The sequence below is a fragment of the Petromyzon marinus genome, chromosome 79, assembly GCF_048934315.1.
Source record: "Petromyzon marinus isolate PM22_M1 ecotype Great Lakes invasive population chromosome 79, UKy_Petmar_22M1.pri1.0, whole genome shotgun sequence".
NCBI classification, from domain to species: Eukaryota; Metazoa; Chordata; class Hyperoartia; order Petromyzontiformes; family Petromyzontidae; genus Petromyzon; species Petromyzon marinus.
In genome coordinates, this window is record NC_133745.1 from 24,723,271 (window position 1) to 24,747,278 (window position 24,008).

Genomic DNA, 24,008 nt, shown 5'->3' on the forward strand with positions numbered 1-24,008 from the left:
ACGCCCCCTTTCCCGAACCTTCCACCACTGCTGATCCTCCATGCACTCGCCCCTGCCTGCCTCTATCATTTGTTGCCAGATAGCTTCTCAATAAGAGCTGAAATAGCTCAGTGGGCTTTACCGATATATAAAAAAACAAGTCACTCCGCTCCTTTAGCCTTGCTCTCCTCTACCCCTTGCCTCATCGCTTTTAGTCAAACTTGACTCATTAGCAGGGCACTTATTCCCCCCCTTCTGGCACAATTCTCTGAGCCTGTCTCTCAGCATCCAGCCACTTCTGTGCCCATCACTGTCTGTTCTCTCTGTTTAAATGTATGCAGTCTATACACGCCTCCTTGTTCCCCATGATGCTTGTCTGATTGTTTTGCACTGAATTTTGAGATGCAGATATATTCGAGATGCTCTGTAAATGCACTCTCCATTGTATTATTTTCCACCCTGCTCCCTCCACTGCCTGGGTGTGACAAGGCTGGTAGGGCCACATTCCGAGCTTGACGCAAATTGAGTTATTGTGCCTTGGGCTTAAACATCAATGGGTGTCCATTTGTCAGTTGTCTTTATTATTACACGCTTTTATTTAACTCACTGTTGTCATATCCTCAAATCTTGTAAGTCAATTTCAACCGTCTTCCCAATGTCGTATCGACTGTATATGTATGTCATACTGATGACAATACTATATTCTATTATTAAAACATTAAAATATATATTTTTAAACAATCTTTTTTACTGGTCTAATTGTCCACGCTCAACTCACGTTGGCTGTAAATCACCATGGTCCCTTTCGTTATGGCAAGCTTCGGGGCCACTTCCTGGAGTCGTGGAGTTCTGCCATTACTCGTACGGTACATTTCATTAAAGCGTGTTTAAAAAATATATATTTTTATATATTTTTTTCTCAAATATTGTAGATGTGTGTGCTGTATGAGAGAGCTCGTGACTGAGCCCACGCCCATCACCCCTCCCCTAACCTCTTCCCCCACTCACTCCTCCCCTCTCCTTTCTGCTGCTACTTGAAGAGACTTCTTGATGCCACTCCTTGCGTGAGGGCCTGAGACTGAGAGAGCGGTGGGGGAGGCGACACAGGGAGCCGGGCCGCGTCTGCGCGTGTCAGGAGCAAGAGACGCGGTTGACTCGACACTTCACATCGTGGGTGTGGGGAGTTTGTGGTGTGTGGGGAGTTTGTGGTGTGTGGATGACGGTGGGTGGTGTGACGCTTCACGGCGTGAGTGAGTGTGGGGAGTTTGTGGTGCGTGGAGGATGGTGGGTGGTGTGACACTTCACAGCGTGGGTGAGTGTGGGGAGTTTGTGGTGCGTGGGGGATGATGGGTGGTGTGACACTTCACAGCGTTGGTGAGTGTGGGGGTTTGTGGTGCGTGGGGGACGGTGGGTGGTGTGACACTTCACAGCATTGGTGAGTGTGGGGAGTTTGTGGTGCGTGGAGGACGGTGGGTGGTGTGACACTTCACAGTGTGGGTGAGTGTGGGGAGTTTGTGGTGCGTGGGGAGCGATGTGCGGTGTGGTCCAGACTATAAACTGCCTGTGTAGGCTACACGTTAGATTTATTTTCGGTGCATTAATCTCTCTGTGTCTGGAAGATGGTGTAGCATGTGTGAGTTTGTGTGCGGTGTCTCACGAGCAAAGTGTCACTGTGTGCGTGTAACTAAAATGAGTATCATGGGCGGTGTGTAAATATCACACATTGGGGAGACAAAGGCGGTCCCACGTGGTTCTGAACACCCACCCCATTGTGTGTCATTCCGGCCTTTATAGGGGCTCAATAAGAGTACTGCCACACCAGTCTGTGGAGCTCCATGGGGGAAGTTTGTGTTGGAGCTCGTGCTGTAGGCGTAGAAGACGCGTGACCATGGATCCTCTGTGGGGAGCGCGCGTCTGCTGTGGGTCGCGTGGAGCTGCACGAGCGGACACCGACGCAGCGATTTCCATAGCGAGTCACGAGACAGGCGCTGGAAAGCAATCGCGCTGAAGTGTGAGGATGAGTGGATGAATCGAGCACCACCTTGGTGTGTTTACCTTGTATGTTCAGTCGTGATTCATAATTTTAATCCACCATGTCATGGTAGGTTTCTATTTCTCTGTTATCCTTAATTGCACATTTTTATTTAATTCCATAAAATATTTCACCTGCAAATTCTATTGAGATAGAAAGTCTCATGCGCAAGGATGCCCAGGGCATCTGGGGTGGAACAGTTGCCCAGTGCTTGGTGCACTGCACTACGAACCCTTGGACTAAAATCAGAGGCGAGTGACATGAATCAGTCCTGCCCCCCTCGCTTCACCAACCTGCACCCGCCAGCGTGAAGTAAACAAAGCAAGATACCACACGACCGACAGCGCTTAGGATGTCAATTATCCAGCAGGGCTTTACTTTATTATTATATCCAGGACTGGTTGTGGATTTTATTATTTTTCTTTAGTTGTCTCTGTGTTGCATTTACAATTTGGCGAGATGTTTTCTACTTGATTCTGGTGCATTCACTGCTTTTATCCATGTATCTCTGCACTAGGTGTGTTGGTTGGAGTTGTTGGTTGTCTTGCGAGGTTAATCTGATGCGGTTTACTGGTACAGTGCCTAGTGGCCTTGGTCACTTTACTGCCCTTTGCATCACTGTAATGTACGGTCAATTGTAATTTAACAGGAAAAGTGTCGACTTTAAAGTCACGGTTTTGTTGTTGATTCGATTGGCTCATACCTCCCTGTTCACGGATATTGTCAGTCATGGCTGAGGTCAAGTGAGAAAGCGATATCCCCCACTGTCCCCTTCACCCCATAGTGTTGCCTATTGGACTCATTCTCACGTAGAAGCCCGAGTTCACAATGAGATAAAATGGAGTGAAACCTACATCACTATAAATGTTTAAATAACAGTAAAAATTGGATCTTTATCAAGGGTACCATGTAACTGTGAGCCTTGTCATTCATAGCACAGTACTCAATTTATTCCGTCTCGCCTGTTTTGTTCTTTGGTAAAGCTGAGGTCTTGGTGATCAAATACACGATCGCCCCCGCCGTCTTCAAGATCCTCCATGGACTCGCCTCTGCCTGCCTCTCCCTCTCATGGGGCGCCATGGGGGCGAGATGTTATCTCCCTAGCCTGGTATGCATGAAGTCGTGGGTTTGGTCCCGACCCTGACGCCTGGTGTATATGGGGATTTTTCTTCGGATCTTCCGTTTTTCCCGCCACATTTTGAATTATGCATTTAGATTTAGTTGCTATAAATTTCCATATGTTAAGCCACTTCGTTGAGCTATCATTTGTTGCCAGGTAGCTTAAAATAGCTGAAATAGTTCAGTGGGCTTTACCGATAAATAAAAAAAAACAAGTAACTCCTCTCCTTTAGGCTTGCTCTCCTCTATCGCTTGTCTCATCGCTTTTAGTCAAACTTGACTCATTAGCAGGGCACTTATTCCCCCATTCTGGCACAATTCTCTGAGCCTGTCTCTCAGCATCCAGCCACTTCTCCTGTGCCCATCACTGTCTGTTCTCTCTGTATGAATGTATGCAGTCTATACACGCCTCCTTGTTCCCCATGCTTGTCTGATTATTGTGCACTGAATTTTGAGATGCAGATATATTCGAGATGCTCTGTAAATGCACACTCGATTGTATTATTTTCCACCCTGCTCCCTCTACTGCCTGAGTGTGACAAGGGGTGTCCATTTACCAGTTGTCTTTTTTATTATTATTATTACACGCTTTTATTTAACTCACTCCTCCGTCTGTTGTCGTATCCTCTAAAAATCTTGTAACTCAATTTTTACCCACTTCCCAATGTGATATCGACTGCAAACTTGATATACTTATGTCATACTGATGACAATACTATATTCTATAATAAAAAATCCAAACATTTTTCTTTTTTACATTTTACACGCTTTTATTTAACTCACTCCGTCTGTTGTCGTATCCTCAAAAAATCTTGTAACTCAATTTCAACCGTCTTCCCAATGTCGTATCGACTGCATATGTATGTCATACTGATGACAATACTATATTCTATCATTACAAATTAAAAATATATATTTTTAAACAATCTTTTTTACGGGTCTAATTGTCCACGCTCACCACGGTCCCTTTCGTTATGGCAAGCTTCGGGGCCACTTCTTGGAGTCGTGGAGTTCTGCCATTACTCGTAGGGTACATTTCATTAAAGCGTGTTTTTTTAAAAAGTATTTTTAAATATTTTTTTCTCAAATATTGTAGATGTGTGTGCTGTATGAGAGAGTTCGTGACTGAGCCCACGCCCCCCACCCCTCCCCTACCATCTCCCCCACTCACTCCTCCCCTCTCCTTTCTGCTGCTACTTGAAGAGACTTCTTGATGCCACTCCTTGCGTCAGGGCCTGAGACTGAGAGAGCGGCGGAGGAGGCGACACGGCGAGCGGGGCCGCGTCTGCGCGTGTCAGGGGGCGAGAGACGCGAGCGACTCGACACTTCACAGCGTGGGTGAGTGTGGGGAGTTTGTGGTGTGTGGAGAATGGTGGGTGGTGTGACACTTCACATCGTGGGTATGTGTGGGGAGTTTGTGGTGCATGGGGGACGGTGGGTGATGTGACACTTCACAGCGTGGGTGTGGGGAGTTTGTGGTGCATGGGGGACGGTGGGTGGTGTGACACTTCACATCGTGGGTGAGTGTGGGGAGTTTGTGGTGCATGGGGGACGGTGGGTGATGTGACACTTCACAGCGTGGGTGTGGGGAGTTTGTAGTGCATGGGGGACGGTGGGTGGTGTGACACTTTACAGCGTGGGTGAGTGTGGGGAGTTTGTGTTGCATGGGGGGCGATGTGCGGTGTGGTCCAGACTATAAACTGCCTGTGTAGGCTACACGGCAGATTTATTTTTGGTGCATGAATCTCTCTGTGTGTCTGGAAGATAGTGTAGCACGTGTGAGTTTGTGTGCGGTGTCTCACGAGCAAAGTGTCACTGTGTGCGTGTAACTAAAATGAGTATCATGGGCGGTGTGTAAATATCACACATTGGGGAGACAAAGGCGGGTGTTACTCGCAGCATTCTATCAAAAGGCTGCTTAGCCCAGCCATCCCGCCCACCCACGCCCCCTTACTGACTCCTTCCCCCTCCCTTAACCTGTATATAATCCAAGGTTGTCTCTGAACTGTGCTCCTAACACAGATATTCTGCGTTGACTTTTCCACCTGAAGATGGAAGCTTGTGTTGCCTCCGAAACGTCGTGATTTAATTATTTTCTTTTATTTTGTTTTATTTTATCTACGTGACTTTACTGAATAAAACCAAAGAGTATACATGGGGGAAGTTTGTGTTGGAGCTTGTGCTGTAGGCATAGAAGACGCGCGACGATGGATCCTCTGTGGGGAGCGCGCGTCTGCTGTGGGTAGCGTGGAGCTGCACGAGCGAACACCGACGCAGTGATTCCCTTCGCGAGTCACGAGACCCGTGCTGGAAAGTAATCGCGCTGATGTGTCAGGATGAGTGGATGAATCGAGCACCACCTTGGTGTGTTTACCCTGTATCTTCAGTCGTGATTCATCATTTTAATCGACCATGTCACGGCAGTTTTCTATTTCTCTGTTATCCTTGATTGCACATTTTTATTTCATTCTATAAAATATTTCATCTGCAAATTCTATTGAGATTGAAAGTCTCATGCGCAAGGATGCCCAGGGCATCTGGGGTGGAACAGTTGCCCAGTGCTTGGTGCACTGCACTACGAACCCTTGGACTAAAATCAGAGGCAAGTGACGTATGAATCAGTCCTGCCCTCCTCGCTTCACCAACTTGCACTCGCCAGCGTGGTGAAGTAAAGCAAAGCAAGATACCACACGACTGACAACGCTTAGGGTGCCCGTTATCCAGCAGGGCTTTATTATTATATCCAGGTCTGGTTGTGGATTTTATTCTTTTTCTTTAGTTGTCTCTGTGTTGCATTTACAACTTGGCGAGATGTTTTCTACTTGATTCTGGTGCATTCACTGCTTTTATCCATGTATCTCTGCACTAGGTGTGTTGGTTGGAGTTGTTGGTTGTCTTGCGAGGTTAATCTGATGCGGTTTACTGGTACAGTGCCTAGTGGCCTTGTTTACTTTACTGCCCTTTGCATCACTGTAATGTACGGTCAATTGTAATTTAACAGGAAAAGTGTCAACTTTAAAGTCACGGTTTTTGTTGTTGATTCGATTGGCTCATACTTCCCTGTTCATAGATATTGTCAATCAGGGCTGAGGTCAATTACTCGTGCCCAGTCAGTCAAGTGAGAAAGCAATATCCCCCACTGTCCCCTTCACCCCATGGTGTTGCCTATGGGACTCATCATCACATAGAAGCCCGAGTTCACAATGAGATATAAGGGAATGAAACCTACCTCGCTGTACATGTTTAAATGACAGTAAAAATTGGATATTTATCAAGGGTACCATGTAACCGTGAGCCTTGTCATTCATAGCACAGTACTCAATTTATTCCGTCTCACCTCTTTTTTTCATTGGTAAAGCTGAGGTCTTGGTGATCAAATACACGATCGCCCTCGCCGTCTTCAAGATCCTCCATGGACTCACCCCTGCCTGCCTCTCCCTCTCATGGGGCGCCATGGGGGCGAGATGTTATCTCCCTAGCCTGGTATGCATGAGGTCGTGGGTTTGGTCCCAACCCTGACGCCTGTTGTATATTTGGATCTTCCGGTTTTTCCCTCCACGTTTAGAATTATGCATTTAGATTATTTAGTTGCTATACATTTCCACATGTTAAGCCACTTTGTTGAGCTATCATTTGTTGCCAAGTAGCTTCTGAAAAAGAGCTGAAATAGCTCAGTCGACTTTACCTGATGAATATAAAAAAACAAGTCACTCCACTCCTTTAGCCTTGCTTTCTCCTCTATCGCCCCTCTCATCGCTGTCTACTCCCCTCCGTCCTGTCTGCCCAGCAACGAAGGGAGTTCTTAGTCAAACTTGACTCATTAGCAGGGCACTTATTCCCCCCTTCTGGCACAATTCTGAGCCTGTCTCTCACTATCCACCCACTTCTCCTGTGTCCATCACTGTCTGTTCTCTCTGTATGAATGTATGCAGTCTATACACGCCTCCTTGTTCCCCATGATGCTTGTCTGATTGTTGTGCACTGAATTTTGAGATGCAGATATATTTGAGATGCTCTGTAAATGCACTCTCGATTGTATTATTTTCCTCGCTGATCTTTCTACTGCCTGTATGTGACAAGGCTGGATGAGTCACATTCCGAGCGAGATGTCAACAGAGTTGTTTCACCTTGGGCGTAAACATCAATGGATGTCCATTTGCCAGGTGTAATTTTTTTCATAATTCTTGGAGAGACGTGTGCTGTTTGAGGTAACACGCGACTGAGCCTACGCCCCCACCTGCTTCCTCCCATTATAGTCTCACCTTATACTATTTGACTGCTCAGCAGATCAGCAGGAAATTTCAGTCATGCCCCTTTCTGCACATAAAGACTTGCTCGGGGCGAATGTTTGCTGGTGAAATACAGACAACTGGAGAATTATGGTCTAATAACCTCTACGACTGCCACGGCATGGGGAGGACTGCCTGCAGTAGTGCATTCGAAAATACTTTATTCTTATTGTTGTTTTGGGAATTAGTTCATTGCTATGCAGCATGTCTTTGGAAAATGACAACCACAACCAGGGGCAAAGCCAGGGGGGGGTAATAGGGGTGACATTCTACGACACTCGGTCTGGCGGACTCCGTGCAACTGCATTGTCAGAGTGTGTCGCCAACCAGTGGCGTCTAGTTCAACAGCCTGAATCTCTAATCATTCTTGAAATTAAAATTTGTTGAATGTCACCCCGGCCTGAAATCCTGGCTCCGTCCCTGAACACAACCATCAACAGTATAATAAATGTCATCAAAATTATAACCACAATGAATAATTCTAAATGTCGTGTTACATTTCAATGTGTGTGTTTGTAAATGTGATTTAGAATTATAACCAATATCATCCCAAGTATAATACTTATCATATATATAGTCACCACTCATGCTAATGTCTAACAAGTAACTATTCTGAAAAATAAAAATCCTTATTCATGTTTACACAGGGCTATGGAAGTTACATTTACTGTAATTAATATTATGGCTCTTCTATATGAAGTATATCTAAAATGGCAAGTTTAACATGACTAAATCTGTGGCTTGCATGAGCTCTTAAGTGGGTTTTAATGGAGATAAATTCTGCAATTGCGAGTCATTATTTCTCGAATAATATGGTCTGCCTTCAACTGCTGACCAGCATCTGTAATTGCGCAGGAAACATTGAAGTAGGCACCCCTGAGCTGACTGAACTTTGCGAAGTTGATTTGACCGTTTGAGTTTTGCATTTCCTTCTTAGGCCCTTGTAGTTTTCTATGGGCCCTTGTAGCAGCTTTACACATTTTTTTTTCAATTTCAGCACTACGTTTCATCACTAATCAATTGTTTCCGAATATTGCAACGGGTTTTTGGGCAGGTCTTAGTGGCGTTGTTTGCATAATCTTGAAACTGGTCCCAATCTGTCGATTCCTCATTCGTCAGGAGAATGCGTCACCACTGCCCACCTCCACATTACCACCATTCCCACCATCAAAATGAAATCCAAAATGAGCTGGATGATCTTTTGTTGAACTTAGAGAATACTACTAAGAGATGGGGTTTACGATCATCCCTACAAAAAACAAAGCACCAACCTGGGTATTCTATGTCATCGTATTTTACCCTCCCTCCACTCTCCATGAGTGGTGGGGCAGTTTAGGACAGAGTGGGAATTTTGTCCATACCTGGAAAGGGTGCTTATGACCAGCTCCAGTTTGGCAGCAGAGGTCATGCTCCAAATCAGCGCGTAACACGCTGTGAAAGTTGCATTGCCTGTCGCTCCATGTAAAGCTCTGGGTCTTCTCAGCCAGATATCCCCTCCCTTCTCTGTATTTAATAAAAAAATATCCCTTTTAAAAGAACATCTACACTGGTTTTGCATATTCAAGTGTCTACGATCCAGCGTGGGTCTTACAAACTGGATTGTGTGAGCAGTTTAGATCCTTGAAAGATCTGGACAAATTCCCATCAGTGAGCTTCTAAGGCAGGTGAGGCAGCATTGGCTGGGGCATGTAGCCCAATTTCTCAGTCACTGCGTACCCAAGCAGCTTCTGTTTGGGCAGATATAAGGGGCAAAACGCGATAGAGAAGAGTTTGACTGTTGTGTAACAGAAGGATGTGGAGCTGATTGGACTTGCCGACAGCTCGTACCAGTGGTGTGAAGATCAGCCTCTGGAGGAGTTTTGTGAAGGATGTCCTCCTCCAGCAATAACGGAGGGCGAGTACAGTGCTGGACGAGTAAAATTCAGCAAGTTGGAACAGTAGGGAGCACAGGTGGTAGATCTGCCAGTCATCCCTGTCACTCAACCCATGGCACCTTTATCTATCCTGTAACTTCCTGCCCATGAGCCTTCGACAGTCCACATGACCTCAATGTGCACTTAGCCTGGCACAAGCACTTTGTTGACATCACAATTTTTAGTGAGGTATGGCTGTTATTGTGTATATATACACCCATTCATGTGCCGTATCAGCCTTCTTAGGTGCTCATTAGCAGAACTAATCTCAAATATCTGTCAAAAACTATATGGGAGATTTTTCTCGTTTGTATGTGTATCTTTGTGTACATAGCCTATGTGTGTGTTTGTGGCGAGCCATGCTGCACAACAAACTCGGCCACAGCTATCAATAGCACATGATATCTACACTGGTTTTGGGTCCTCTAGGTTGAGTCTGCATTAAATAAGTGCCTGGTTCAATAAGTAATCAGCAGAACCTATGAGACAAACGTGGCCAGGTATGATCCTGGCCATTTCTACCCCTCTTTGCCATGCCGGCCTTCAAAGGGGCTCAATAACAGGGATGTTTGTGTTGGAGCTCGTGCTGTAGGCGTAGAAGACGCATTGCCGTTGATCCTCTGTAGGGAGCGTGCGTCTGCTGTGTGTAGCGTGGAGCTGCATGAGAGTGAAACCAATGGAGTTGTTGCACCTTGGGCGTGAATATCAATGCATGTCCATTTGCCAGGTGTCAATTTTTAAATAAAATTTGTGGAGATGTGTGCTGTATGGGAGAAAAAGCGACTGAGCCCACGCACTCACCCCCCCATTACAGTATCTCCTCGTACTATTTTACTGCTCAGCAATCATACGTACAACACGTTATTGTATGTCAGGAGGAAGGACAACAAACTAAATGCAAATGCAGTTCTAAAGAGATGAGTTTTCAATCAAGTGCATCACCCCAGTGGCTTCCTAATATCAGAAAGAAGAGAATATCAGATGGCAGAAAAAGCGCATCTGAAAGCGCGCGATGAAAACTGCAGGCCACTGTGTTTTTCCTGCTGCCAAAGAACACAATTTGTCTCGTTACTTGAACAATTTCTAATTTTGCAAAAAATGGGTTAAAATTAATATTGTTTGTTATAGCACATTCTCGTAGAAAGAACGTTGGTTAAGTCAGACTGGCCTGTATATGTACAGTATAGATATTTTGTTTGCAGTAGTGCAATACACACAGCTCAATACACAGTTATACAGTGAGGGAAAAAAGTATTTGATCCCCTGCTGATTTTGTACGTTTGCCCACTGACAAAGAAATGATCAGTCTATAATTTTAATGGTAGGTTTATTTGAACAGTGAGAGACAGAGTAACAACAAAAAAATCCAGAAAACCGCATGTCAAAAATGGTATAAATTTATTTGCATTTTAATGAGGGAATTATGTATTTGACCCCTCTGCAAAACATGACTTAGTACTTGGTGGCAAAACCCCTGTTGGCAATCACAGAGGTCAGACGTTTCTTGTAGTTGGCCACCAGGTTTGCACACATCTCAGGAGAGATTTTGTCCCACTCCTCTTTGCAGATCTTCTCCAAGTCATTAAGGTTTCAAGGCTGACGTTTGGCAACTCGAACCTTCAGCTCCCTCCACAGATGTTCTATGGGATTAAGGTATGGAGACTGGCTAGGCCACTCCAGGACCTTAATGTGCTTCTTCTTAAGCCACTCCTTTGTTGCCTTGGCCGTGTGTTTTGGGTCATTGTCATGCTCGAATACCCATCCACGACCCATTTTCAATGCCCTGGCTAAGTGAAGGAGGTTCTCACCCAAGATTTGATGGTACATGGCCCCGTCCATCGTCCCTTTGATGCGGTGAAGTTGTCCTGTCCCCTTAGCAGAAAAAATCCCCTAAAGCATAATGTTTCCACCTCCATGTTTGACGGTGGGGATGGTGTTCTTGGGGTCATAGGCAGCATTCCTCCTCCTCCTTCAAACACGGCGAGTTGAGTTGATGCCAAAGAGCTCCATTTTGGTCTCATCTGACCCACAACACTTTCACCCAGTTGTCCTCTGAATCATTCAGATGTTCATTGGCAAACTTCAGACGGGCATGTATATGTGCTTTCTTGAGCAGGGGGATCTTGCGGGCGCTGCAGGATTTCAGTCCTTCACGGCGTAGTGTGTTACCAATTGTTTTCTTTGGTGACTATGGTCCCAGCTGCCTTGAGATCATTGACAAGATCCTCCCGTGTAGTTCTGGGCTGATTCCTCACCGTTCTCATGATCATTGCAACTCCACGAGGTGAGATCTTGCATGGAACCCCAGGCCGAGGGAGAATGACAGTTCTTTTGTGTTTCTTCCATTTGCGAATAATCGCACCAACTGTTGTCACCTCACCAAGCTGCTTGGCAATGGTCTTGTAACACATTCCAGCCTTGTGTAGGTCTACAATCTTGTCCCTGACATCCTTGGAGAGCTCTTTCGTCTTAGCCATGGTGGAGAGTTTGGAATGTGATTGATTGATTGCTTCTGTGGACAGGTGTCTTTTATACAGGTAACAAGCTGAGATTAGGAGCACTCCCTTTAAGAGTGTGCTCCCAATCTCAGCTCATTACCTGTATAAAAGACACCTGGGAGCCAGAAATCTTTCTGATTGAGAGGGGGCCAAATACTTATTTCCCTCATTAAAATGCAAATCAATTTATAACATTTTTGACATGTGTTTTTCTGGATTTTGTTGTTGTTATTCTGTCTCTCACTGTTCAAATAAACCTACCATTAAAATTATAGACTGATCATTTCTTTGTCAGTGGGCAAACGTACAAAATCAGCAGGGGATCAAATACTTTTTTCCCTCACTGTATGTATAAATATCTCAAATAAAGAATGGGTCACTTGGGTTTGCGAACATGATGTACAAAACTCGTTATAGTCTCATGCTCTGCATGCTTTTGTAAATGCATGTGGTGCATACTCACTGACAAAATTCTGTTATGGAGAGGCTTCATTATTATTTCTACTAATTTTAAATGTTAAATTAAGGATTTTTTTCATTAATTTCTAACGTAAAACATATCGGGAGGCATTAATCCAGCGGTAGTGACAATGGCTGATGATGATGATGTAACGTGCCGCCCATTTTTAAGGACTCCTAAGAGAGTGTAGGTGGAGATTCAAAGGCATAGGAAGGAGGCTGCACAGACACCTGGACCACTGCTGTCCTGGATAAGTGATTAATTTAACATAATGAACATCACAGTAACATTGACGCTGCCTTATGTGTGTACTTTAAGTTTTGGGTTCCAAACAAAAACACACTACCTCTACAAAGATCATGTTCACTAATTTCCGTGAAGCGTATGTGACGTCATACCACGGATAGACAACCTCAGACCACCCAAGATCAAACCTGGCTCCAACCCTCTGCCGTTCCACCTCCATCCTAATCGTCACTCAACGAGAGGTGACGCTATCCCGATCATTGCACATTATAGCGCAATTCGCCGTCTGCGTGGCATCACGGTGGTCGAGGCAGTGAGCACGTGGTGTCACGCAGCTGCTTAATCTGCTAAACCTGTGTGGTGTTCTGAATTAGGTTTACATTTTACTTTTTTTGTCGTAGTGTTGTGTTCATATAAATGTTCATATGCTTGCACTGAAGAGTGTTTTGAGATGCCTAAGGTGTTTCGATGCTATTTCATATATTTACATATATTAAAATAACAATTTTAAGCTTACATTACAATTTACATAACTCAATGTATTCACAATCAAATACCTAAAGTCACAATTTTACCTAACCAAGACCTTTCCGATTTTAGTAGCAGCATTTTATTTTAATAATTATTCTTATTTCCCGTACATGGCTAAAATTACACGACTATGATTACAGGTTACACGTGGTTTGTTTTCATTTTCTTCAGGTGACTCGATGCATTTGTCGTGATGGCATCAAATGATCCTGCATATGAGATTATTAGAACCAACAAAGTGAAACTGCAGGAATACCTCCAGGCGAAGTCTTCAGAAGTGCTTGACCATTCCTGTCAAACAGGGATAGTCCTGCGCAGTGAATACGCGTCCCTCAGAAGCGAGAATAACCCCATTGCACGAACACGGCACCTGGTTGACCTGGTGCTCGACAAGGGAGAAGAAGTGTGCATGAGATTCATTGAAGCCGTGCTGGTGCCGCTGAGATCCGAGATCCCTCTCTTGGATCAGTGGATATCACAGCATGAGCAGCAGCTCAACGTGATGGGTGTCGATCTGAGCAGAACTGTGGGTAAAGCCATCCCTGGAGCAGCTTTTCGTGAGTGATGCTAAACTTCACATAGCCATTCGCATGTCTTGGGCAAGTTTAGGTGAAGAAATTCCTTTGATCTGAGATGAATTATTATTTAAATTTAGCAAACTGCACCACCCTTGCATGACAACATTCCTCTCAGAAGGAAGACATTTATATTCCATTCCATAGCAGGAAAAGTACAATTGATCAGCAATCGGGAGGATAGGATGGATGGATGGATAATGAAAATGTGTGAAAATATCAAAACCTTACATCCACATTGGACCCCAACATTAATTAATTCGCCATAACCCACAGCTCCATTTCCTAGTAAAAGACTTGAACATGGTGACTTTCTCCCACCTCTTCAGACACAGACACATCGTGTTTGAGTTGGAAGAATGTAATGAGCTATGAAGCTCTCTTTCAAGTGCCAAGCCCAAGATAGTTGGCCATGGCAGCAAACCCATCTGCTGCCATGGTCTCCATGACTTGGTACAATTTGTATTCCACCAAGGCCATATCATTGAAACTGTTCCCCTATGCAGGGTGAATGACCACCTCTCTTAAACTATGGAAGCTGCTTCTAGTTATTGATCTTTCGGCTGCTTTGGATACCACACACCACTCCATCCTCTTGAATCGGCATGGCTACGCAGGCATCTCTCACACACATCCCTATTGCTTCTGCTTCACTATTTTTCCAATTAAGGACTGCCTTCCATTCAGAAGCCCCAATTCTATGGTGTTCCACATGACTCCATCCGTGGCTATCTGCTCTTGGCACAATGTCTCCTCCCTGTAGAAAAATTATCCTAATTTTTATTATCGACTATCACTGCTATTTCAAATGACACCCAGCCTTTTATTGGTATTGAATCATAAAACTGAACCTACTCTCTCCTCCACACCCTGACTCGGATTGGTTATAATTTCCTGCAGATTAAATGTAAAATTTGTAGCCCTCGTCATTTTGAAAAAAAGTCCACGTGAATTAATGACCCCGAGCATTTGATTCCTGAGAGTTTAAATAACATCAGATACAGAGGGATCACGGTATTTAACATTGCCCAAGTGGTGATCCACTGGGTTCAATGTTTCCTTGGAAAGCTGATGGAAGTTGTTGAGCAAATTTGTCATAGGAAATCGCCACTCTCCCCAAAGTAGTGGATGCCACAGTGGTTGCTGATGATGCAGTAGCCAGATTAGTTGAAGTTCAAGTGAACCTGCGATGCATCACGTGGGATGCTACGAGTTCTGTGATTCATGTGGCTGTTGTTGTGGCGGTGCAAGCACTGCATATTCTCTGCCTGCAGAGGGGACCGTGCCTTGTGTACTGCACTCCACCAGTGTAGTCCCATTGCTATGTGATGTAGGCCAGCTTGACATGGGAGAGGAAACACAGCCCCAATACCAGTGAAATATAAAAAGTTAAATTCAACATCCTAAACAACAAAAATAAATAATTGTAGGACAAGGCAGGATTGAAATTTACACCCAAATTGATGGAATTAATTTTTGATAATGATGATGTACACCGTAATGATAAATGTGGTGGTACTATCTTTTTCACAGGCAAAACATACAAGACAGGTGGTGAGGATATTTTTATCAAGATAAAAAATATATTTTACAAAGGTACAGTATTTCCAAAAATTGCATGTCTCGCATACATATCTGGAAAACTTCCATACAATAATTCGTGATATACATGATGCTGCTGAATTATCGAAGGTGAACGAATTCGCTACGCTTTTTTAATGATGTAGTTCCTTTTAAACATATTTGTCTGCTATAGGAATGTTTTTTGTGTATATGAAACTAATTTGTTAAATTATTTCTGTTTTATTTAGATAACTCTGGTGTATACAGAGAATTTTTGCTGAAGCTGACATCATTAACACAAGACTACAACGCACGACCTGGAGAACCTGCAGTGTTTTTGCTGGAGAGGATGGTGACGCCAATTCTGATTCCCTACTACCACCAGCAAGAAACCAAGGAGCACGAGTTACTAGCGAGAGGCAAGAAACACGAGGAGCTGATGAAGAGAGCACAGAGAGAAGGGATGACTTGCAATAATCTCTTTGATCCCATTGGTTACATTGGAGAAAAAAAACACCCCAGACTGGTTATTGTAGTGGGGATTCCAAGCAGCGGTAAAACCATGTTGAGCAAATTCATTGTGCACAGCTTGCTGTCAGGTGAGAAAGTGTTTGCACGCCGCTTTAAGCACATTGTGCTCATAACGTTCAGGGAGATAAAGGATGTTGGAGAGGTGTCACTCGCAGAGCTGTTTTCTGTGATGCACTCATGTTTGGGAAAGAAAGCAGATGAGGTTTTCACAAACCAAAAGAGAACCCTTTTTGTTATGGATGGGTTGGACGAGTTTGGAAAGTCCCTTCACTATGCCAATGCTTGCACTGATCCACGTAAGACGGCAACAGTAGAAGCCATCATTGCTGCCCTAGTGAATGGAAATCTCTTGCCCAAGGCCTCGGTCTTGATAACGACCAGACCCATTGCCATGCAGCAGCTGAGGGAAGTGAATGTTGATCGAGCTGTTGAAATCACTGGGTTTTCCAACGAAGATAAAATAGCATTCTTTAACAAATTTGACCAAGATAGGAGTCTAGCAGAAAGGGCACTCAAGCTCCTGCAGGAAAATGAAACAGTGAATACATTGTGCCAGAACCCTTCATTCTGCCATATAGCAGCCATTACACTGAAGGAACATTTACAAAAGTCGGATCATTCTGAGATTATCCTCAAATCAATGACCGACCTCTTCACACAATACGTGTTTGGGCTCATAGAACACCATGGACGTGGCAGCCGCGGAGCCAAGGAAATTGTATCGTCTCTTGCCAATATTGCTCTGAAGGGGGTTCAGCAAAATATCCAGATATTCAGCCAAAAAGATCTAGAAGAGTGTGTTGTTAGTTCTTATGAACTTGGAAGTACATTCATCAACAAAGTGTTCACATGTGAGGGCATTAAACAAGGGAGTTGCTATTCATTTTCACACTTGACAATGCAGGAATTCTTTGCAGCTATAGCTGTGCATCTGTCACATTCAACACGGCCAGTGAGTGACATCATCAAAGCTATTGAGGACAGCAAAGATGGGAGGTTTGATGTGTTTCAGAGGTTTTTTTGTGGACTAGCATCAAGCACTCCATGGAAGGTCTTTGAGGGTATCTTGGATCCTCCATCTGCAGATTCTCAAAAGGAAATAATCGAGTGGCTCAATCGCAGCATGAAGACTCAGAAGGTTGACAAACACAGGTTCATCAGTCTCCTGCACTGCGTGCACGAGCTGCATGACCGCAAGTCCCTGAGTGATGCCACTCGGTCCATGACTGAGATAGACCTGTCAAGGACAAGGCTGTCCCTGCCAGACTGCGCTGCCATCTCCTGGATCCTGCTGCAACGAGAAGAACCTGTGAAGACACTCAACCTGTCGGGCTGCGGCATCGGCACCGAGGAAATGAAGAGGCTTCAGCCTGAACTGGACAGATGTAAAAGGCTACTGTAAGACTTGCACACCTCGCATTCACTCCTTCACAAATTGTGCGTACATATATGTGTTTGTGTGATATCAACTCATCTTCAAATGAGTACCAGGTGCAGCGTGTAAAACATCGCTACTCGGGAGATAACGGCGGCCGGGCGTGATGCTGGCCACCCACCCCATCATATGCCATGCCCGCCTTCATAGGTGCTCCCTAACAGCACTTTCCCCAGGAGTCTGTTAAGGCTATACGGCAGATCTTTGTCTCTAAGAATCCTCACTTAGTAACGGTGCACACAAAGAGTAGAATGTAACCTCATATTCACGTAACACTCGGTCTTGCATAGCCCACACATGAATACAACTTTTGACAAAAGTCTTCCCCTAGCCACTGCCATCATTCTCCTCACTCCTCTCCCCGCACACCACGCTCACCCCTCCCCTTATGCCTCCCATTAACCCCCCGATCTGCTCCTGCCTTCACTTTTCCCATAATCCCTCCCCCACCCTTGCTCATCCCTTAACTCTTCTCCCCCCATACCCATGCCCACTCATCCACTGAGGGGGGGTAATGTTTGGTGAGTGAGTGCATGCCTACTTGAGTTGGTGGGTGGATCGATGAGTGGGTATGTTGAGTTACGTAAGGATGTGAGTGAGTTGGTGGGTCAGTAGTGTGTGAGTGCGTTGGTGAATGAGTGAAATAGTGCGAGTGGTTGAGTAAATGTGTAGTGAGTAGGTGGTTCCACAGTGAATGCTGCAGTCGCTGTACATTAAAGTATTAAAGGAAGAAAAGGTATGCATATGCATGGTTGCTTTTAAGCTTTCCATCATCTTCAGCAACATTTAATTATCGATAATGATAGACCTCACACTAGGTGCAGAAAGTGAGGTGACCGTAGGCCACACTGAGAAAATGGAGCCTTGATAACGACTCTGCAATGGAGAGTGAGGGTACCGTTTTGATCCACGTGGCCAATTCAAGCCCCTGGTTCACAGTGGATCATGGCAAGTGATGGTGCCCCCCACTACAGAATCAGAATCAGAAAGGGTTTTATTCGCCATGAAAGTTCACACCGACATGGAATTTACTTTGGCAGGATGGTGCATACATTCAACATATAGGAATCTAAAATCTTACTATAATAAGGGTTAAAAGTCTAACTAACACCAAGGGGCTGAAGTATATAAAATTGAATAAATATCTAATATAAAATAGCTTTAAGATATAATATAAAAAGAAAAAATACAAATAGGTTAACATAGTTAATATCGGCAAGGTGTCATTATGTTGATAAAATGTTAACATCAGTGTAAGCCCTTGGCCTTGTTTAACAGGCCAGCAGCAGATGGGAAGAAACTGTTTTTATGGCGTGAGGTTTTGGTCCTGATGGACCGAAGCCTTCTGCCAGTAGGGAGTCGCTAAAACAGAGAGTGTCCAGGGTGGGAGGAATCGGACACAATCTTCCTCGCTCGCCTCATGGTCCTTGTCGTGTGCAGGTCCTCGAGGGTTGGTAGATTGCAGGCAATTACCTTCTCAGCAGTGTGGATGATACGCTGCAGTCTGCTCTTGTCCTTGGCAGTGGCAGCAGCGTACCAGACGGTTATGGAGGAGGTGAGGATGGATTCAATGATTGCTGTATAGAATTGCACCATCATTGTCTTTGGCAGGTTGAATTTCTTCAGCTGCCATTGAAAGTACATCCTCTGTTGAGCTCTCTTGGTGAGGGAGCTGATGTTCAGTTCCCACTTGAGGTCCCGGGAGAGAATAGTACCCAGGAAGCAGAAGGACTCTACAATTTTGACTGGGGAGTCTAACAGGATGATGGGGGTGAGTGGGACTGTATTCTTCCTGAAGTCCACAACCATCTCAACTGTCTTTAGAGCATTTAGCTCTAAGTTGTTCTGGCTACACCAGGTCACCAGGTTGTCAGCTTCCCACCTATAGTCAGACTCATCCCCACCAGAGATCAGCCCAATGAGGGTGGTGTCGTCCGCCAATTTCAAGAGTTTGACGGACAGATGATTGGAGGTGCAGGTGTTGGTATACAGGGAGAAGAGCAGTGGGGAAAGGACGCAGCCCTGAGGAGTTCCGGTGCTGAAGGACCTGAAGTCAGAGACTTGTGTTCCCAGCTTAACGCACTGCTTCCTGTCAGACAGGAAGTCTGTGAACCATCTGCAGGTAGAGTAGGGCACGTTCATCTGGAAGAGCTTGTCCTGAAGCAGGGCAGGGATGATGGTGTTAAAGGCAGAGCTGAAGTCCACAAACAGGATCCTAGCGTAGGATGCTGGGGCGTCAAGATGCTGTAGGGTGAAGTGGAGGGCCATGTTAACTGCGTCGTCCACAGACCTGTTGGCTCTGTAGGCAAACTGAAGGGGGTCCAGGAGAGAGTCTGTGATGGCTTTGAGGTGTGCCAGGACCAGGCGCTCAAAATACTTCATTACCACAGATGTAAGGGCGACCGGTCTGTAATCATTTAGTCCTGTTGGCCTTAGCTTTTTGGGCACAGGGATGATGGTGGAGGACTTGAGACATGCTGGTACATGGCATGTCTCCAGGGAGGTGTTAAAGATGTTGGTGAACACCGGAGACAGCTGGTCAGCGCAGTGCCTGAGGGTGGCTGGAGAGACAGAGTCTGGCCCGGCTGCTTTGCGTGGATTCTGCCTCTTGAAAAGTCTATTAACTTCTCCCTCCTGAAAGGAGAGAGTCGTCTCTGTAGTATGGGTGGGGGATGGGGCCTCTTGGGTGGGAAGGGGTGGTTCAGGACAGTCCAATTGTCTTTCAAATCTGCAGTAGAACTCGTTCAAGTCGTTGGCTAGGCCGGAGTCGTTAGTGGTGTGGGGGGCTCTGGGTTTGTAGTTTATGATCTGCCTGAGCCCTCTCCAGACAGAAGCAGAGTCGTTAGTAGAGAACTGGTGTTTTAGTCTCTCTGAGTACAGTCGTTTAGCCTCTCTCATCACTTTGCTAAACCTGTTCTTCGACTCCTTGAATCTGTCTCTATCCCCACTCCTAAACGCTTCCTCCTTCTCCAACCTCAAGCGTCTGAGCTTTGCTGAGAACCAGGGCTTGTTGTTGTTAAAGTTCACCCTGGTACGTGTTGGGATACAGCAGTCCTCACAGAAGCTGATGAAGGACGTCACAGCCTCTGTGAGTTCATCCAGACTATTGGTAGCAGTCGTGAACATATCCCAGTCAGTACAGTCTAAGCACGCCCGCAAATCTTCCACAGCCTCACTGGTCCACTGTTTAGATGTCCTCACAACAGGTTTACAGAGTTTTAGTTTCTACCTGTATGCAGGAATCAGGTGGACCATGGCATGGTCAGAGTGTCCTAGTGCTGCTCGGGGGATGGCGTGGTAGGCTCTACTGACTGTAGTGTAGCAGTGATCCAGAGTGTTCCCTTCTCTGGTTAGGCATTTAATGAATTGTATGTATTTGGGGAGTTCGTGGCTGAGATGACCTTTGTTAAAGTCGCCAAGTACGATAACCAACTAATCTGGATTTGCTCGCTCCACACTCAGAATCTGATCGGCGAGCATGCGTTGGGCCTCTTTAACCTGAGGACACGGCGGCAAATAAACTCCGACTAAAATGAGCGACGCGAACTCGCGAGGCGAGTAAAACGGTTTACAGGTTATAAAAATGGATTCAAGGAGTGAAGAACAATGTTGCAGAATCACTGTGACATCTACACACCAGCCACTGTTAATGTAAAAACAAATACCACCGCCTTTCGTCTTGCCGGAGAGTGCTATGTCACGATCCGATCTTACAAGATGGAATCCTGCTAGTTGTAGCGAAGTGTCCGGAATCAAATCACACAGCCATGTCTCCGTGAAGCACTAAACAGAAGATGAAAGAAAGTCTTTGTTTTTTACCATCAGTAGCTGAAGTTCATCCATTTTGTTGTACAGTGAACACACGTTGGAGAGGAAAAAGCTCGGAAGCACTGTTCGGATCCCGCATCTGCGTAGCCGTACAAGAGCCCCCGACCGTTTACCCCTTGGGCGGCGTTTCGCTGCTTGAGCAAAGCCTAGCGCGGCATTGACTAGAATGCCTACTAATTCTGCCGCTGGAAGCAGAAACGTAGGAATTAAATCCACAGGAGTTGTTTCCCTGATATTTAAAAGTTCGTCTCTTGTTAGAGAACTCAGAAAATCTTGGCAAAACACTGAATTGACAGACAAAACAAGACAAAACAGGGCGCGCCGACCGGCTGAGGCTACCATCATCGGCGCCATATTCTCACCAGCACGGGTGTGATGAACAGCAGGCCCCTCTCACCAGCACGGGTGTGCTGAACAGCAGGCCCCTCTCACCAGCACTGGTGTGCTGAACAGCAGGCCTCTCTCACCAGCACAGGTGTGATGAACAGCAGGCCTCTCTCACCAGCACGGGTGTGCTGAACAGCAGGCCCCTCTCACCAGCACGGGTGTGTTGAACAGCAGGCCCCTCTCACCAGCACGGGTGTGATGAACAGCAGGCCTCTCTCACCAGCACGGGTGTGTTGAACAGCAGGCCCCTCTCACCAGCACGGATGTGATGAACAGCAGGCCTCTCTCACCAGCACGGGTGTGTTGAACAGCAGGCCTCTCTCACCAGCACGGGTGTGCTGAACAGCAGGCCCCTCTCACCAGCACGGGTGTGTTGAGCAGCAGGCCCCTCTCACCAGCACGGGTGTGATGAACAGCAGGCCTCTCTCACCAGCACGGGTGTGTTGAACAGCAGGCCTCTCTCACCAGCACGGGTGTGCTGAACAGCAGGCCCCTCTCACCAGCACGGGTGTGATGAACAACAGGCCCCTCTCACCAGCACAGGTGTGCTGAACAACAGGCCCCTCTCACCAGCACGGGTGTGATGAACAGCAGGCCCCTCTCACCAGCACAGGTGATCAAGCAAAACAAGACAAAACTGGACAAAACAGGGCGCACCAACCGGCCGAGGCTGCCATCATCGGCGCCACCCACCACAGCAGCTACAGAGACAGGTGATAGGTAATGGGTGTTAATCTTAGTTGTAAAGCATAAAAGAGACAAAGATCCCTCAAGTGGCCCATACAAACTGTTGGGGAAAAGGAAGCCAGTGACAGAGAACAAACACACACAACTACACTGCACTTTAGAACACAAAAACAATCTCCCCGTGGAACCTGCATACACTTTTGAGGCAAGTGCTGATCGCAATTCCCTGACTAGCACCGTCCTTGGCTGTCTTTCTCTCCCCATTGCTGATGTTTACACACCATACCAGGTACTCATTTAAGGCTGAGTCACCCTAGGGGAGTTCCAGGAGCAGATTTTTATCACTCACCACTGATTATGTTACCAGATATTGAACCCAGATCACTTCGTTCGTAGTGGAATGTGCCAACGACTTTCCCACCATTCCCATAAAGGCATAAAAAGATGCGATGAAAGACACTCATATACACACACAGACATGTACACACACAAACGTACACAATGTACATATAAACTCACGTACTCCTACACATGTACAAGTACAGCCTTTGGTCACTCCACTGCTGGATAAAGCACTTCCACACCATGCAGGTCTTGGGGGTTATTTGACCAGACATCACCACTCTTGTCAGTGTGGGTTGGGGTAGAGCATAGAGATGAATGTTGTTCCATTGCCATAACGCAGCTCTGCAGGCTACAACACCTGTTCTTATGCATGTTAGTCTTGGGTAGAAGCACCATCCAGGCTCGAGCCTATTTAGATTTTCAGATTTTTTTTTAGATCCTACATGTACACTCTCAAATATTAATATACACACACTTAGTTTCAGTTTCATTTTTCAGTTTAATTTATTTGGTATAGCCCTGTGAGCCGTTTGGCTCTTAAATCGGGTGCAACCGCAACAAAACAAAAAACAAAAACATGAACAAGAAAACATCTTAAAGTGACTTGCACATGTACATATACACTAATATCCATATACACGAATACTTGCACATTACTACACACTCACACACACTTATACACACCCCTGTTTGAGTCTGCAGTTTTAATGTGACAGTATTTTTTTACATTAAAATGAATGCAAGCAATCGTCATATAATAAGGATTCACATTCATGAAGCGCAATTCGGCCAGTGATCTGAGTGCACCATGGACAAATTAGTTAATATACGCATGTGCAGGGAGTCCCAGGTTTACGGAAATCCGAATTTACAGAAATGCTCCCATGAATCGTGTAATAAAACTCAACGTGTGGAAATGTTAGCGGTAGTTACATAAGTACAACTAGTACAGCACGTTGAGGTTGCGGTCGTCTCCTGCGGAGCGAGGCTTAAGCCCCGCCTCAACCAAAACGCCGCCTTCACCGAGCCCGAGCTTCACAGGATTAAGGTATTTTTTTTATATCATTACGTAATTATTTTCCTTAGGTAGCATTACGTAATTGCTTGTTGTCTATGCTTAGAACTATACATCCCCATGTTTATATTGCTGGTTTGAATTTTAAGTTTATTTCATGAGTTATTTACTTTAGTTCCTGTGTGTGTGTAGGTTTGTAGACGAGGAGTGGTAGTGTCGTGATTAGCGCGACGCTGCGCTATGAACCCGGCGTCCTGGGCTCGATTCCCGCTCACGGCCAACACCGGTGCCAATTATCTGAACCGGACCTGGGCCTCCCTCTAGATCGACTCGGCCTCAAATGAGTACCTGGTGCGGTGTGTAAACATCACTGGGGAGACAAAGGCGGTCGGGCGTGGTGCTGGCCACCCACCCCCTCGTGTGCCGTTCTGGCCTTCATACAGTAGGTGCTCGCTAACAGCACTTGCCCCTACAGTCTGTTAAGGCTACACGGGGGATCTTTGTTTTTTTTGTAGAGGAGGTCTTGCAAAACAAGACCCTTGTAAACACAAACACGTTTCAGATTATAAAGGTAC

The 24,008-nt window shown here is 45.7% G+C and overlaps 1 protein-coding gene across 4 annotated transcripts in view; it reads left to right on the top strand.

Annotated features, from left to right (window-relative positions):
• Nucleotides 1-1,050: 1,050 nt before the first annotated feature.
• The window catches only part of LOC142907501 (NACHT, LRR and PYD domains-containing protein 3-like), a 32,432-nt gene continuing 9,474 nt past the window's right edge, over nucleotides 1,051-24,008 (top strand). The window contains exons 1-6 of one of the 4 annotated variants that reach the window (XM_076057084.1): nucleotides 1,051-1,149; nucleotides 2,995-3,119; nucleotides 4,336-4,468; nucleotides 13,239-13,624; nucleotides 15,176-15,238; nucleotides 15,454-17,134. In XM_076057084.1, the coding sequence (XP_075913199.1) occupies nucleotides 13,261-13,624; nucleotides 15,176-15,238; nucleotides 15,454-17,134 (2,108 nt within the window). In that variant the 5' untranslated portion in view covers nucleotides 1,051-1,149; nucleotides 2,995-3,119; nucleotides 4,336-4,468; nucleotides 13,239-13,260. Of the gene's footprint in view, nucleotides 1,150-2,994; nucleotides 3,120-4,335; nucleotides 4,469-11,157; nucleotides 12,779-12,891; nucleotides 13,625-15,175; nucleotides 15,239-15,453; nucleotides 17,135-24,008 lie in introns of those variants that run through there. The other 3 variants (XM_076057085.1, XM_076057083.1, XM_076057086.1) reach the window with 3 other exon arrangements.